General features: G+C 39.5%; 1 protein-coding gene across 9 annotated transcripts in view; it reads left to right on the plus strand.

The window, feature by feature from the left end:
• LOC134545533 (protein N-terminal asparagine amidohydrolase) overlaps nt 1-17,068 on the plus strand; it is a 346,287-nt gene that overhangs the window by 318,812 nt on the left and 10,407 nt on the right. For 8 of the 9 annotated variants that reach the window (XM_063388612.1, XM_063388613.1, XM_063388615.1 and 5 more), the window contains 4 exons: nt 1,278-1,465; nt 3,640-3,705; nt 13,962-14,144; nt 16,707-16,814. In XM_063388612.1, coding sequence (XP_063244682.1) covers nt 1,279-1,465; nt 3,640-3,705; nt 13,962-14,144; nt 16,707-16,814 — 544 coding nt within the window. In that variant the 5' untranslated portion in view covers nt 1,278. Of the gene's footprint in view, nt 1-623; nt 920-1,277; nt 1,466-3,639; nt 3,706-13,961; nt 14,145-16,706; nt 16,815-17,068 lie in introns of those variants that run through there. The other variant, XM_063388617.1, reaches the window with a different exon arrangement.

The following is a 17,068-nucleotide window of genomic DNA, read 5'->3' on the forward strand; positions in this document are numbered from 1 at the left end:
TGAAATAAGGTTCTTAAAAGTCTTTATATTTCACTAAGAATCCTTGAAAACGTCTTAATAAAGACTAATAGAATGAAAGTAATAATTGTAATGTGCGAATTTCGGGCCACGTGATTAGATTTAGTAAATAAAATAATTTTGAGTTCATCTCATGTATTTTGTATCTCACCTTTAAACTGAAAACGTGTGTTTTACTGTCTTTCTTTTGAACTGTAAATGTAAATGTGATCAAATCAAATGTTATGGCTTCAAATTTCAGAATAGTATGATTTGTGTTAGGTATGTGTTTCGGAGATAATTATGGTACCAGTTATTTTCTTGAGGGATGTGATATTACAATACAGTGGATATTCATAAAGTAAGCTCCGTTTGGTCATTACAAAAAATAAACTCGTGAGAAAACGTTTTTATTGACAGTTTTAGTTTACTACATATCTACTTCACATTTTCACGTAATCTCAATTCAGTTCCAAACACTATTCGTAACGCTGCATCAGTTTCTTTAACACCTCTGCATAGAGTTCACCGCTTATGAATGGAACGGACGTTTTGGCCATAGGCATCAAGGACTTCTAATAGGCAATGCGTGTAACTTAAATACAGGCACTTAGTAAACATAACCGGAAAACGTTTAAGCAATCTCCGTACTCGAGTTGGAAGATGATGGCTACCGTTTATTTTTTTTTTTTAACGAAAAAGGCGTCATTTTGGTTGATTTTATTTAACGTGGGTCAACAATTACAGCAGATATTACAAAATTACGATTGTCTACTGGTTTAATTTCCAGGCGGCGAACCTTTATGCAGAGAGGTTAAAGAAACTGTTTCAGCGTTAAGAACAGTGTTTAGAACTGAATGGCGATTATGTGAAAATGTGAATTAGACATACAGTAAACTGAAACTGCGCCACTGAGAGAAAGGTTTGTTTGCCTTAACAAAATATTTGTTTATATATTGGCGAAATAAATATATTTTGTTGATTCAAACAAATATTTTGTAGAAGGAAAGATTCTGTTGACCCAACAAAATGATTCTGTCAACTAAAATGTAATTTTAGGTTAGGTGTAACAAATTATTTTTGTTACTTACAGAGTTTGGTTGAACTAACAAAATATTTTGTTCCACCAAGTAAATATTTGTTTCGCCATATAGGTATAAACAAATATTAGTTTGATTCAAACAAACCTTTTTCTCTGTGATGTCAAGAGCTTACTTTACGAACACCCCTCGTGATGGAGGTGGAGGGCAATGATTGCACGGCTGCGTGTTGCGCGGCAGGATGGTGCTGGTGCTGAGCGGCGTGCCCCAGGAGGAGCCGCCCCCGGACACGAGGACCTTGTTCCACAACCACCCGCTCTACAAGGACACCGCCTCGCAGCTGCTGTCCATACCCACCAAGATGGTGGGCCCCGTGGGCCTGCTGTACGTGCAGCAGCGCGAACTGGCCGCCACCGTCCCGCAAGACAGTGAGTAGTACCCCTCAGCCATCTGTGGCGGACGGCGCCAACCAAAGTTTACAAAGCCATAATATGACTATATGGGCAGTATTAATACAATTCCTTGCCTGAAACCAGGTCCAAAGCCGGGATTTGGTGTTTTTCCATGTCTGTTTTTTGCTTTTATTATTTCGCTCTGCTAATGGAATGATTCGATAGTCAACGTAAGCTGCTCCGGCAACGAATTCTAGAGGTGGGTATGAAAACTACACAATTTACGTATATATTAATCACGCTCGGCATTCTTTTTGATAATTCTACGTTAAATTTTGTGTCCAAGTTTTCGTATTATAAGTTTATTTTCAACGTGAGAACACATGATTTTTCTCGTTACCGAGGTTAGATGTTTACACATCACTGGTTTTTTTTTTAATTGTGGGATTTTTGAAGTTGTTAATTATGTAATAGGGGCCCGGGCTCTTAGTTCTCGACAGCTTTGCGCGTCTGTCCGTCATCCGTTCATCCATCAACTGCCCGGGGGCGCCCGTCATAATACCTTCTAATTTTGACGCAGCCAACTGAATAGAAGGTTTAAATTTCGGAGGAAATTTCTCCTGTAAAGGTAGAATAGTTTGCCGATCATGTAAGATAACCAATATAAATCATTAAGCTCAATTTAGTCTATTTCACTAACTTACTATTATGAAAATGTTTAATTAATATTTTATTCGTCATTAATGCGTACATTTCACTTACATTGTACAGGTTAGTACCATTAATCACAAGTTTTGAATCATTACCAAAAAAATATTTTGAATGTGTATTGAGCACAAACATTTTTGAGTCTAAAGCTGGAGTCGCAATGCCACGACGTCAAGACACAACAAATCTCTATTCGAGGTCTTACAGCGTGCCAGCACGACAGAGTTAATAGCATAGGGTCACAATACCGCGACAATATTAACACGACCCACCCTAATTATGGCTGTCGGCAAGTCCTCCCAAGCCAAATGCGTCCATAAAATGCTGTACAGAATGTGCTAAAAACAGTGTAGGCCTTTTATTTCCTGTTGACAGTTGAAGTGTATACCAATATAACATTTAGTCGTCTTTTGCACCAAGTGTGAATAAGTTTATTTTAGATACAAGGAACAAGCTATAGATATGTTGATAATAGACAGAAAATAATTCCGCAGTTAGCTATGCTAAAAATAAAAATAAAATGCAATAAACTGCTGAAGGCACACAACAAATTTGAAAGTGTAGCTCAAACGTGAAATGAAATTTCATATTTTCAGCATAAAGATTTGCCAAGTAGGTAAATATTTTTGAAGTTTAAATCTGTAAGGTTTTCGTTTTGCTTTCCGTCGTGCGGCAAACACGACCGTCAGGGCGCGTATTTTGTCGTGTCGTGTCCGTCGTGGCATTGTGGCTCTAGCCAATGATTTATTTTATGGTTTACATGGTGAGCCAATACTTCATCGATTTGGGTAAACCCTCTGTCCAACATAATAAAAAATTGCACGCCACTGTCTCGTGGCGCGCAGGCTCGCAGATGTACTGGGTGAATCTGAAGTCGACACACAGTCTTCGGTTGCAAGTTTATCACGACTAAACAAGTTGAAAACCCCTACACGAATTACGACATAAATTGCTTTCGAAGGCTGGTATACGTTTGCGGAGCTAAACAACATTTTTTATTGAAAATAATAGTGAGTATTTGCAATGAAACACTGAGCTTCATAATTATGTTCAATTGAATGTAGTTCTACAACCACCGCGAGTTTTATAGCTGTAGCAAAATTATTTCATTGAAGTAATTGGGAATACAAGTAACACGTCACAGAAGTATGAGGAAAAAGAAAGTGTTACCCCCGATTATTTCATTGAACTAATTTAACGACAGAGACAAAAATTCGCTGAGGTTGAAAAACTTAAAGGATAATTCAAACGCTATGTGTTCCATCTTAAATACTTTCTTGATTGTTTAAATAAAATTGTTTTTCAGCCCCAACTTGAAAGACGTATACCAGCCTCGGTGGAACTCAGACCCGCCCTGAATGACGTCTGAATGCCTCGGACGACAGTCACAGCGAGTGCCCGCTAGAGCACGATGCAGCAGCGCTGTTCCGCCCGGTGATGTGCTCCGTCACGCCGAGTCACGCGGCGAGCTGTGCGTGAGCTGTTCGCTGGTTCTGTTGCAGAGAACGTGGCGATAGTCGGGTCGGACGACGTGACCACGTGCATCATCGTCGTCGTGCGGCACACGGGTGAGCTGGAGCGAGGGTTTCCCCGAGACTCGCTACTAACCACAACCATCCCAGACTGTCCGAGTACACGCGGTCTCGTAGTTCAGGTGCACGCAACGAGACAGTCTCAAATCACCGTATCGTATATAAGCTCGGAACTTTACCGGTGAAGAGTTAGTGGCATGGTCGGAGAGAAAAAAATGGGGGGGACAAATGAAGCTATAACAAGAATAAATTTTTGATAGGCCTGTTTTGGGGGATTTGAGATGAGTGTTATAGAAGGCTTCCCCCCCCCCCCCCCCTTAACTCCCAAATTCACAGAAAAACTGCTTATATGGTATTCCTCACCCAGAAAAGTTTTCAGTTTTAATATGCATTTTTGGCTATCTGATGACTTTCAAGTGCATTTTAAAAAACGTGAATTTTTTTAATAAAACGTGACACATATGAACGGCAAAGCCTTACACTATCTACAACTGTTTCAGAGAGAAGTCTACTTATTCTATATATTTTTTTAATATTCTGTGGCCATAAATGAAGTCACATATTCGTTATTGTGAACTGGTTGATGGGTTTCTTTAGAGGGGACTGGCCCCACCCCGACACAACCTTGGCAAGAGGGCGACGCTGTGCTCTGAAGTTATGAGTAACAGGACAGAAAGACACGGAATGACAGGAGACATTCTGCTTGCAGTTTGCAAACGAAGCTTTTTCACACAGGTGTTGGTGTTCTCACATCTGGCACGCGTCTTGTTAGAAAAAGTCAGTTTCTCCATACAACCTTTGTGGTTTCCTATCATTTCCATCCGCCAAGTGCATCTCGGCCTTCTCTTGTTTCGCGTACGCGACTATATCGTTGGAGATTCACAGCACAAATTACGACGCTTGCTATGAATTGCGCGTTTATACCTGTATCGTTTGTTTTAAAGCGCCCTCTAGCGCTTCACTGGTTGATTCTAGAGCATGCATTGTATCATGACTCTTGTGCTTGTATAATTGCGTTCTATCGCTCCTTAACGTTTGTACAATGATTTGTGAAGCAACCTTTATAGGGACAACGATAATCTGGGTTGTTTGTACCAAGTAACTTTACCTGCAACACATGGAAGTGTTTGGATTTAGAATGTAATGTATACAGATCATTGTGTTGCCGGTACTACCTTGCAGACCTGTTGCATAACTGTTCTGGTTTGATTCCTTTGCTCATTTTTATCAGTGTACTCTATAAGTAGTTCGAGTAAGTGCCTTTCAAATGTTAACAACATACTACCAGTTAGAGCGTAAAAAACGACACTAGAGAGCACAAAGTTTCACCCTGTCAGACACATTTATCTTCCAATAACAATAATTCGCTCACACATCAACTTTGGTGTACATAGTTTAGATAGTAAGCTACAACTTACACATATATTACGGCTATTTAAAGTAAATTTTGTATCTGGAGTGAACTCTTGCTGGAGCAACACGAAGCAATTATGGCTTGAACACAATATGTTCTTACAGTGCCCAAAGAAAACTTTTGAGTCATTCAGCACCTTTAAAATGGTGGCTTTTGTTTCACTTTTTATCAGAGTCCAATTTTTGGCAGAATTTAGCGTAAATTTGCGCTCAGGAATCTACTTTAACCCCAATCTACTTTCTCAGCTGTATCTGGATTATTTCCTTCTACGCCTGGTTCACGACCGCCCGAATTTATTTAGAACAAAGTTTCAGTCGATTTTCTCACTTCAGTTCAAAATTGAAAGTCAATCGAATGTATCACGTGTTCCTGTGGTCTGTTGGATATATTTTGAATACATTACATAATACTGCAAGTTTGAATAAATATATAGTTTTGAGTGTTTCATAAAACCACTCTTAATAGGTAAATTTGTAATAAGTGAATTTTCACACGTTTACAAGTGATTTTCTAGTAGGCTACTAACAAAAACCTGCACTGTATATTTTTTTGCAAATGGAATAGAAATATTCATGAATACATACATTTGTAAGTTTGTACATATACATGAAAACAACTGTATCACTAAAAACAATGTTTGCAGTAATACTGGGTTTGGATTATTACCCGGGAATTCATGCTTAGTTGCGTCCCAGTACCTCCAATAGTTATTTGTAAACCATGCCCTCAATAACTTTCCAGTGTTAACTGCGCACTTAACAAGCATGATACAACGAAATAAAGTCAAATTGTTGAATATTCTTTTATCTTTTCCACGGTTTACAAAAATTACGCTTGAATACAACATAAATTAAAATATAAAATTATGCGGAAAATTTGTAAGAAATATTCAGTATTATCTTTAAACACGTATTTCATACCCGTATATGCGAATATAACCATAAAAAAATATTGTACAAAGTTACAATATCTTTCTTGTAGTATTACAAACTATTTCTTGGCAACTGGTTTACAAAGGAATCTTTTGTAAAAGTACAGAACATTTTTTTTGTGTGGGTACTGACCATTATAGTTCCCACACTTGTAGGTGACACGTGTTGTTTACCACTGATTTTCTTGTTACTTCACAAGGTGGGTAAGTAGGTTACATTCACAAGTTTTATAATAATTCTCTTAAAAATATATTTAGTTGTAGTTCTTTCCTTACCGAGTTAAAAATTAAAAAAATACAGACTAAGTAGTATTATAAACAAATTTATTCTGAAACTAACCAATAACAATATATGTTGATAAATCTTGTTAGTTATGTTTGATTATTTTGCTAAATATTGTTAGATTGTAAATTGTTACCATTTTTTTTTTACAAATGTACCATTTGCCTACACTTGTCACACAACACTGAAAGTTTTACTTGTTTGTAACAACTTTAGAAAAAAGTGTGGAACTGTAGTTAGTAAACAATTTTTAATTACAAGGGATTCTTTTTACAATTTTTGATAACAATATTTGTACCATTTTTGTTTGGGCCCCTGACCTCGGTTACTAATCATTCTGGTTCTATTCCCGGGCTAGTAGTGTTACGCACGTCGGTTAACGGGGTTCCATTAGGTAAACATTTTTTATTTTGAAATTTTGAAACTTTTTTAATTTTTGGTACCATCATGAACATAATAAATTCTGGGTATTTTTTTTTTACAATTTTTTAATGATGTTAATGATGTTTTATTCACTTATCGCTGATTCGTACTGCATTCCGAAAATATACATTTATTTAATTTTAAAAAAATGTGAGTGTGTTTATAAACCTACTATATCTCGTTCCCCGAAGCCTCAGACCCACACTCGGCGAACTCCCTCGCAGCATTCCCAGAGGAGTCACCACCGTCGGCGTCAGTTGTCAAAGCGAATGATTTGTCCGTCTCGGAAGCTGAGTCTAGTCAGTACGACAGTCATTTATTGTCATGTCATCCACGGTGATGTCACCTCGCCGTCACACTCCTCCGCCTCTTACTCGCCCTTGTCTTCAAACAACTCGCGGAGCGACTTCACCAAGTCTACTCGTCCATCTACTTCACTGCTCGCTGAGCGATTTCACGGAATATACTCGTTCAGCTGCTTCTACTCGCTTCCACTTGACACCTTACTCAAAGAGCCCGTAAACAAAGACGAATTGTCTACGTGTTATCATTAATGTCGGAAGACTGATGGGCTTACCAAAGTCACTAATGACAATTTGCATCATAAGTGTTCTTGCTTAGGGGTAAAAGGTCCAGGTGAGAAGAGTTGGGCGGGGCAGAAAATTCTACCATGCAGGGGTTTGGCGCTTGGGCCTTGCGGCCCGCAATAGTTGGTTGGGCACACCTGGGTTTTGTTTACCGGCGGCGCATGCGCCCCCAGGGGCGGGCTCCTTCCGAGTTCCGACGTTCAATTCAGTTGCGCGCGCAGCATTCCGCAGCTCCGCCAGTTACAGCCCGCAGTTCGCTACACTTCGCATCGTGTGCACCTCGAGATCCCTTGTGGTGCCCTCGCTGATCTTCTTTCGGGCTGCCTTTCACCGCCGATAGCCGTAAGAACGACTCCACCATCAGGCCGGCCAGTGAGATTGCAACCCTCGTGCTGGGATTCCCGTATCCGCCACGCAGATGGCACTGCCAAGTCGCCTCCAGGCGGCCCACAAATCACCCGCGCACTGCCAGCCTTCGGTAACCCGGCAGGTCTCAGGGCGCATCCCGGCCAACAGCCCGCGGGAGAGATGCGCGCGCCCCGAGAGACGACAGCTGACACTCTACTTGCTCGGTTAGCTGGAGAGTTTATGTACCTATTCCCCTCAACGGACTTCAATTTTTTTAGACAACAGCCCCTCCACGCTGAAGTCAGTCTCGCACAACCGAAGTGATTGCAAGCCCTCCTACAAAATGGGAGTGATTTTAAGGGAGGTTCTTAATACGTGCCAGGCGGAAGGCCTATACGCTTTTCGTAGTATCGTAAAAGTGGTCAGTGACCTCACACACTCGCGTGGGAGAGGCCACAGCGACCCGCGAGCATCTAGTGCGAGACCTATGAGACTGCAGGGGCGCGGCAATTAGCGCCCCGGCAGTCTAGGGGGTGTAGCAAAGTGGGTTGGCTACAGTAAACCAGCGACGCACTGGAGGAAACCTGTAGCCCGGATGCAGCTATGTTACCGCGCCCGATCAGTCCGTGGGTTGATAGGAGCGGGGAGTTAGATGGGTAGGGAATGGTGCCCCCGCGACACGGACTTATGTCGCGGAGGCATTAGTTGTGGTCAGTTGGCCAGTAGAGGCGGCAGGCGTGCCTGTTGTAGTGATGTGCGGGTTCAACGGACTTCTGTATCGATACTGTTATTTACCAAGCTGGCTTCCACGTGGCATGGACTTCGGAGACGTGGCGGTCAAATGCCCAAACCAATCGAGGATAGCCCTGGCTGTACTGCAGTGAAAACACAGCGACAGGCGTAGAAAGACTCGGAGTTTAGCTGGTGGTATTCACACGCTGGTCAGGGGTAAAACACAATATGTAAGTTATCGGAGCGAGAGAGTCGCTCCGATAACAATAGTATTTTTCCCCCCCTTCAGGAATTTCAATTTGCCTTCAGTATTCTTAGTGCTGAAGTGCAGGACAGTATGCCTCAGAGCCAGAAATTAAAACTTTGCGAACATTTTATGCCTGTTCTACAATGACACTATAACGAATATGGATCACGTAAACGGAGACGGCTGTCACGGAATGAATTATCTACAATGGCACGCATGCAGACCCGAACCAGTACAGATTAGCTCGGAATGCTCAGCTCTTTTGTTAACGTTACTCCATGTGACCAATAGAAGCCGAGTATTTGGCTGCGGTAGTAAGTAGCCTTGTTTTCTTTTCAAATACGTTAAAAATTCTTTGGATGGTTTCTGCAACGGGGAAAATTAATTCAGGATGTTATTTTGGACATAGGCCATTGCTGGTTACACCGTACGTCATCAGAAGCCTCAATAACGGACATAAAAGATGAATGTACAAAAAGAAATTTAAACATGCAAACACACATAAAACCAGCTAAAATAAGCCGATTACAAAAATTAAAAACATAAACAGCACAGAAAATTATATGGAAGGAATTAGGCAGAAAAATTATAACAGCACATGACACAGTGGGCTAACGACGAGACAGAAAGGAGACAAGGACAGAAAATGAAATCAAAAACGACTTCGGACAACACAGCGACAAACAGATGAACCCAAAGATGATACTAAACAAATAAGGACAACACAACAACAACACAGAGACGAACAGGCGAGACCCAGCGATATAACAAAATCAGAGTTCGTCTGTTTGTCCTTGTGTTGTCTAAAGTAGTATTTCTTTCTTTATTTAATGTCTCGCCGTTGTATTACACTGTGTTCGTCTGTCCAATTTATAATTTTTTGACTTATTCCTTCCATGGAATTTTCTGTGGTGTTTATGTTTTTAATTTTCTGACGTCTGCTTATTTGAGCTTGATTTCTGTGTGCTTGCATGCTGCTCTTTTTGACGTGAATACGTCTTTAAAATTGCTTCCATAGTGGGAGGCAATTCAAAAAACGAATGATAACAAAATCGGGAAATACAGTTTGGTGTTGTAGCTACATATCTATCATCTCCATCCAAAATTTAATTACACCACTGGATAGCTAAAAGGATCAAATAATTTGTTACGCTAAGTGAGGACTGTGACGCATCGCGCGCAGTGGAGGGGGAAGCGCCGCAATTTGAGGTCATTTTGCTACGTTTCGAGATTTCCATTTAGTCTAACTTTTGCCTCGGAGAAGCTACGACGTTCGTTTGAGTTTCATTCGTCAGCTCTCGTCAAAATATATCGATTGCATATATATAAACATTAGTGTAAAGAAGTTACAGTAAATATATATGGTGTTAAAATTAAAAAAAAAAACAACATGATTATAACATACATATAATTATATTTATATTTTGAATAGAAAATATTTGCTGTTACCTACACGTATTCACGTACAACACACGGTCGTGTCCATGACACAGCCACCCCCCCCCCTTTTTTTGTCCGTTATTGAGGTTTCTAATTACATTCCGTGTAAAAATCAATGGCTTATGTGCTAAATAACATCCTGAACCATGTTAACAATAGTTTCAAGTACAAGAATATCTAGTGTTGTACCATTACTCCGTGGTTTATTTTTTATATATGACCGTTTTTTGCTCTTGAATCCCAATTTTTTTTTTCTTCAGTGAAATGAATTGTTCGTAACCGTGAAGTTCAATCTTATTTGTTGCTGTACGTTACGTTTTCGTGCATTGTTGAAGCGACGGATGGAAAATGAAACGTAAACATCTTGCAGGTTTCCGTTTCTGCGTTTCCGCGTCGTCGTGGAACGGGCTGTATTCTCCAGCGGAACAGTCGGAGGTCGTTCCCCCTCCCCTGGCTGGAGGGCGGAAATCACAGGGGGAGTTGCAACCCGAGACGCGCATTGTGCAATCGGTGGGCGGTCCAGGTGTCGTTGAACTCTTGCTTGTTACCAGCGCTGTGTGCCGGAGGCTGTCCTTGACGCCCGACCGGCGGTGGCGCCTGCGTGTTTCTACTACTTCAGGCGCGTTCTTCGAACATGCGGAAACGCACCTATACTCCGTTAGAAATCGCAGTGAATTTACGGGTTTTTCAACGAAGATCAACCTCCAATAAACAAAGAGTTCTTCGTAATTTCAAATAACTGAATCTTTTTATAACAATAAAGTATTTTGATTTCCTAATTTTATGTTTCGTTCTAAACAAAGATAAACCAACACGTGGCCAAAAGAATTGTTATTAACAAGTTTTTGAATGGTTAGTTAATATACCAAAAATATTCTTTTTGGATTAATGTTCAAAGAAAATTTTATCAGTGTCCGTGAATTTACAAAGAAAAGATAGCCGTAAATTTTCGAAGATCTCTGGATAATAAGTTATCAGTGTTATTCGTAAATTGAAGGTGAAAATTTTTAACAGTGTATAAACGGAAACGGATCACGGTAACGGAAGCGCCAATATATTTACGTTTCACTATCCGTCTGCTGCTTCCACGGTTCTCGGAAACGTAACAAATGGCAACCAATGAGTTTGAATATCATGGTTACCAAATATTAATTTAATTTCAAAAAAAAATTAGATACGAGAACAACACGAAAATAAATCTACATAGTATGTAACAATTACAAAAATTAAAAAAAAAAGTAATGATTTAACTCTAGTTGGTCACAGATATTCTTATACTTCACACAACTTTAATCGTATTTCAATCTTAAACAAACATGGCTTCCACCGTGGCCAAATACTCGGCGTATATTGGTCGCACGGAGTCACGCAAAATGAAAGAGTAGGCCATTTTCCGGCTAAGGCCCTTTACACAATGACACGGAAACGTAAAACACGGAAACGGATCACGGACCCGCAAGATATTTACGTTACTTACTATCCGTCTGCGGCTTCTAAAATACACGGAAACGTACTAAATGACAACCAATGAGATTGCATTTTACTGTTATGAAAAAATTGATTGAAAATAATTTATTTACGAAAACATAATACTGTCAGGATTTACATATGTTTATAATAAAAATAACCGACAAAATAGTGATAGAACATATAACACTAGATATTCTTTTATTAGAAAACCATTTGACCGTATATAAAACGTAAACGGAAGAGCTGGGCATTGCCGAGTTGATCCGTACGGGTCCGTGTCCGCATGCGTGCCATTGCAGATACTGTTCCGTGGGTTACTTATTCGTTGACGTCAGGGGTGCCAAACCACGGCCCGCGGACCAACACCGGGCCGAGAGCACCATGACGGTTATCCGGCCCTCAAGGTCCTGGCCCTTGGGACTTAGTGGAGTAGTGTGACCCGTGGGCTAAAATGTTTGGAGACCCCCGGTTTACGTGATCCGTGTCCGTACGAGTGCCATAGTGGATACTCTGTACCGGGAATACCTATCCGTTTACGTGATCGGTGTACGCTTCAGCTTTCTGCATTGGTTAAAGTTAGGCTAAGTTACAAACTAGCCATATGTTGGTTTTGGGACCTGAAAATGAAACTTTGATTCCTGCGTATTTTCTAGTGTTATAACTTACACACACACACATATTTTTTTGCAGTGTTAGTGGAGCAATTACACAGTGTTTATTGATTCATTTTTTCCCTCCTTAGTCGAACTCAATGTTATCCGAAAATGACTGTGACAAAACTTAATTTATATGGTCAGAAATATAAATTGGATTTTGACGATGAAGTGTTTTTTATTCTCTTAGCCAAGCAGAAAAACAGAGATTTGATTGACAACAAAGAGTATTTTCCAAAACCTTTATGACACCATCGCCTTATTCTTTTTTAGATGTCATTGCATTGTTAGTCATTTAGGCTAGATTAATACATTACGCAACCAAAGCAAAAAAAAAATCACGTTTATATACATATAAATCATGATAGTCGCAAGCATGGGCATAGATCCCAGGGGAGCAGGGGGACAGCCTCCCCCTGCGAACTTCTGCTGGCCCACCTTGCGAATCCTACAGATATGTGCACCTGGTCATATAATGTCAATAATCCTGCAATATAAAATTGTAAAACAGAAAACAAGTTTCTTTCCTGGGGTTCTTTTGATAATTCATGATAATCGTAAAAACATATTAACTTGTCAATTATTTTATTTAAAAGTGTTATTTTCATTCACAGTGCAAAATTTTAAGAGGTGAAAACATGTTGTATATAATAATGCACATAAAATATGTTTCTTCATATGTAAGTTTTCGAAACTCTCCACTTATGAAATGCGGAAACACAAGAAGTTGGAAGTTGGCCGTTGAAAGTGTTGCGTTGTTACATTTTGAGTAGTTGATTAACAGGTACCTTGAAAAAATTGTTATTGAACTTTTTGCGTCTTGTGTAGTTTATAAACCCAGATAAAATTGGAGGTCACTGGGCCTTGTTCAATCCCAGTCATCATGAGTTGGAGAACTGAGAAATGTTTCCGATAGGGAGGGACAGACACTGAGGTAGTTAGGTTTTTTTTCTTGGGGTACTTTCTTGTCTCTCCTCCACGATTGTACAACCTGACCCCAGTTCCCCGCCAAATTTCATTCTTGTCTCATTTCATGTTTAACACTTTCAGTTGGTTGAAATAGCAATTTTTTTCCCCCTTTTTCTCTCACTCTCCACTGTTGTACTCCATTTTTCTTCCTCTAATTCCTAAACTCTCCATCCTACGTAATTCTTCATTTGCCCTGACTTTGACTTGACTTTTCAGAGGTATCAGAAAACATTCTTCACATAATGTAGGCAGCCACTAAGAAGGGATTTTTCAAAATTCAACCCAGAAATGGGGTAGAATTGGGAATTGAAGTTAGTATGGAGATAAAATATTAAATGAACCTATAAACTTGAAAATTTGTGAAAGTACTATAAAATTACATAATTAAAGAAAAAAATATTTATTAATTTTTAAGAAATAAATCTCTAAATGATTGGAAAGGAGTGCAATTTTGGTAATAGAGTAAAAAGTGTTAAACAGTTCTAGGTGCAGAAAATTTTTGAAAGTATTTTAAGAAGTAAATAATTAGTATTAGAAAGTTAAACCTAACAAGATCATGCTTATACGTAATTCAAACTATAACAAAAAGCTACATATAATAATAGTAGTAATCTATTAATACTGTTGGTAGATATCTTTGTGTACACAAATGCTGTTTAAAAAATAATGTAAATAAAATGCAAATATTATGCGGGCAAAGACGTCGAAGGAAGCTAGTGTAACAATTATTAAACGCGGTCGACGCGATGCAGAGAGCAGCGCAGTCGTAAGTGCTACAGGAGATGGACACTGCAGGGTCGGGAGCCGTGGCGCTGTCTCACCTGGACGGAGCCGGCACGGAGGAGGCCGTCATGAACATGATCCAGCGCGTACAGGAGCTGTCCATGGGCTATCCCGAGGGGAGGCTGGAGCTGCAGATGGTCGGTGGCTTCTCCGACACCAGGAACTACTCCGAACAGCTCATCTACAGCATCATGCGTGGGTATTCGCGTGTTATCCTTTCCAGGGCCAGATATCATGCTTGAAAATATTCCTATGGGCAGTTACATATATACTAATAATACATTTTTTAACAATTTTCAATTTCTTATGATGTATAATAACTAATAAATACAAATGTTGTATTTTACGAAGTAGTGAAAAATAAATCTCTTGAAAAATAGTATTGGAAAAAAAATAAAAATCTAGGCAACTTAGATGAACTATCCTCAAACAATATAAAACTTACGTAGTTCTAAATAATTTTGAATATATGGCGGCCCTAGACTTTGCGGGCCTCTGGACCATTTACTTTTGAAGGGTCCTCATATTTTGGAAAGGGCCTTACCGGAGGGCCTCAGGATGTCCGATAGCCCCAAGAAAAATGGCGGAGTTTGACAAAACAACACAGAAAATTTAAAAAGTAATTTCTTTGAAATAATGTTTTCAAGTCAACCTGGAAATTAAATTTTGATGATAGCTGTAATAATTTATCTTAAGAAATATTTATAATTTCCTGTAAAATTATAATCAGGTCAGTTTTATAGAAGTTAAAAATTTTAATACAAAATTGAAATGATCAATCAGCACATTAAAATACATGTTAATAAAAAATTTGATTCATCCTTTTCCATTTTTGTACATATTTTTCACAGAAAACAAGGAAAATGAAAAGGGCTGGCGCAGGCCTGCTAGTTGTGGGGCCCTTGGCAATTGCCCGGCTTGCCTTGCCTGGAGCCGCCTCTGTATGTGAGAATAATGTGGCTTCTGAACACTGTCCGCTGTTAAGTTATTCCACACGTATACAAACAATGACAAGCACAACCATATACCAAATAGTAATAATTCTGTATAGAAACAATTTTGGGTGGGCTGTATGAAACAAAATCGCTGGCTATATCCGGCCAGTCGGTCATCCCTGTTCCAGAGCTCTGTACACCTCTACAGGTGCTTCAGTTGATTTAGTCTTCATTGTTTGCCCTGTATTTTTCTCCGAGAAAGTCCTGGTTTGATAACGATGACAGACACATCACAGTCGCTGCTGTATCTAATGCTGAGGTCACTTTCTTTGTCAAGCAGCCTAGGCTGCCATAAACACATGCACTTGTCAAAAGAAGTGCTGTAATGAATATTGACAGTATATGCAAAATTATACCCCAACTTAGCGAATTCGACTTATATTGTTATCACTGGTCCCACCTATCACCTAAGTTCAGGGAATTACTGTTAAATCGTAGATACATTTCTCTTATGGTTATAGCAGAGTCAGAATCATACAGACAAAACAATGAATTATATGAAATCTTTTGCATCTCACTAAAGAGCATGAAAACATCATTATGTAATTATAATCACCATCATCACCTGCTTCCAGCCTGCAGCAGAATCAGCGAAGTAAAATCCCCCATCTTCCTCCGTCCTTCCACCATTCCTCATTCCTCCTTCTCTCAATTCTATTCACTATCTGCTCTTCCGACCTCCTCCTTGGTCTTCCTTGGAGCCTTCTTCCTGTGTACGTCAACTTCATTATTTTCCTAGGCAGCCTTTCTTTTCCATTCTTTGGTCATGGCCATACCATCTCATTCTTACTTTTTCCTTGATCTCATTCAAGTCCTGTACTCCTGCTTCTGCTAGCACCGTCTCATTTCTGATTCTGTCTCACCTCGTAACTGCCAACATACCTATTGCATCTCTCTTGCCTACAGTCCAAGTACATCATTATGTATTGAACAGTAAATGTTGTAAACATGTTCAAGTGAAGAGTTTATACTATTATACTACTAAGGCCGGTATTCCAAGACACAAAAATAAGGGTTCAGGTGTTGAATATGCTACACTGTACCCTAACTCTATTCCTAGTGCAAAATAGGACACAGCCAGTCCCATATTTTTAGGCAACCTATTTCGGTGTCCTATCTGATGCCAAAATTACGCTCATGTGCAGAGCTCACTTTTTCGTTGATTTCATCTAGATGGTTGAATCGCATCTGGCTCCATTTACTCGTATATAGTCATTTTCATGATCATTGGGAACATACCAAGCATGTTAGTGTGCCAAATGAAACTTCATGATAGAAAAACTATTCTGGAGTACATTTTGTGTACTTTAATGGTCATAACAAAAAATAATAGAACTTTAAAAGTACTACTTGAGAAAATTAATATAATACAATTTAATTTGAACAATAGTGCTGCTATCTGTAGGATGTTTGGCGTAGCAAATGTATAGATGGTAGCCAAATGTCTGCTAGAATGCATTGAAATCAGTTTCTAGTCTCGTGCCAGGCACAGTTTATTAAAACGGTTGCTTTTTCGTTACCTAACACGTAATGGGTTTGGACATGTTCTGGAATACGGCCCGCGAGTTAAGTTATGGTTGTATCCCAACAAGGTAGTGCTAATTCGCTACCTTACCCGAACGTCTTGGAATACTGCCTTAAATGTTGAGTTCACAGTGGTAGTCCAAAAACAGCATGAGTGCAGTATTTTTGTATGGATTGAATGGCTGTAGTTGCACCAGTTAGTTGTTAATCATTATTTTTCTTGTACTTTTGTTCACAGAAGCGTTCCAAAGGCAACTTGTGGAAATAGATTTAACACTTGCTTGTGTCGGAGACCTGAACACCACCATTAGGGGGAATGTTCGCTGTCCCATCCTTTTTGGCTGTGGTGAGGAAAATGACTTATTTAAGTTTGTATGTCTGTACCTACCTCAGAGATAAACAAACCACAGTACAAATCTGGTGATCTTTGTTTTACTTCAGATTATGTCAACCATTTGTTTTCTATTGAACCATAACATTTTAACTCACTTATAAAATATACTGAAAGCATTTTGCAAGAGTTATGAGCCATGGGCACCACAAACACCATTTGGGGGGGTGGGGGGGGGGGGGAATGTACACTTTTTATTCATTCAAGTA

Source organism: Bacillus rossius, chromosome 1, assembly GCF_032445375.1.
Source record: "Bacillus rossius redtenbacheri isolate Brsri chromosome 1, Brsri_v3, whole genome shotgun sequence".
Taxonomy (NCBI): domain Eukaryota; kingdom Metazoa; phylum Arthropoda; class Insecta; order Phasmatodea; family Bacillidae; genus Bacillus; species Bacillus rossius.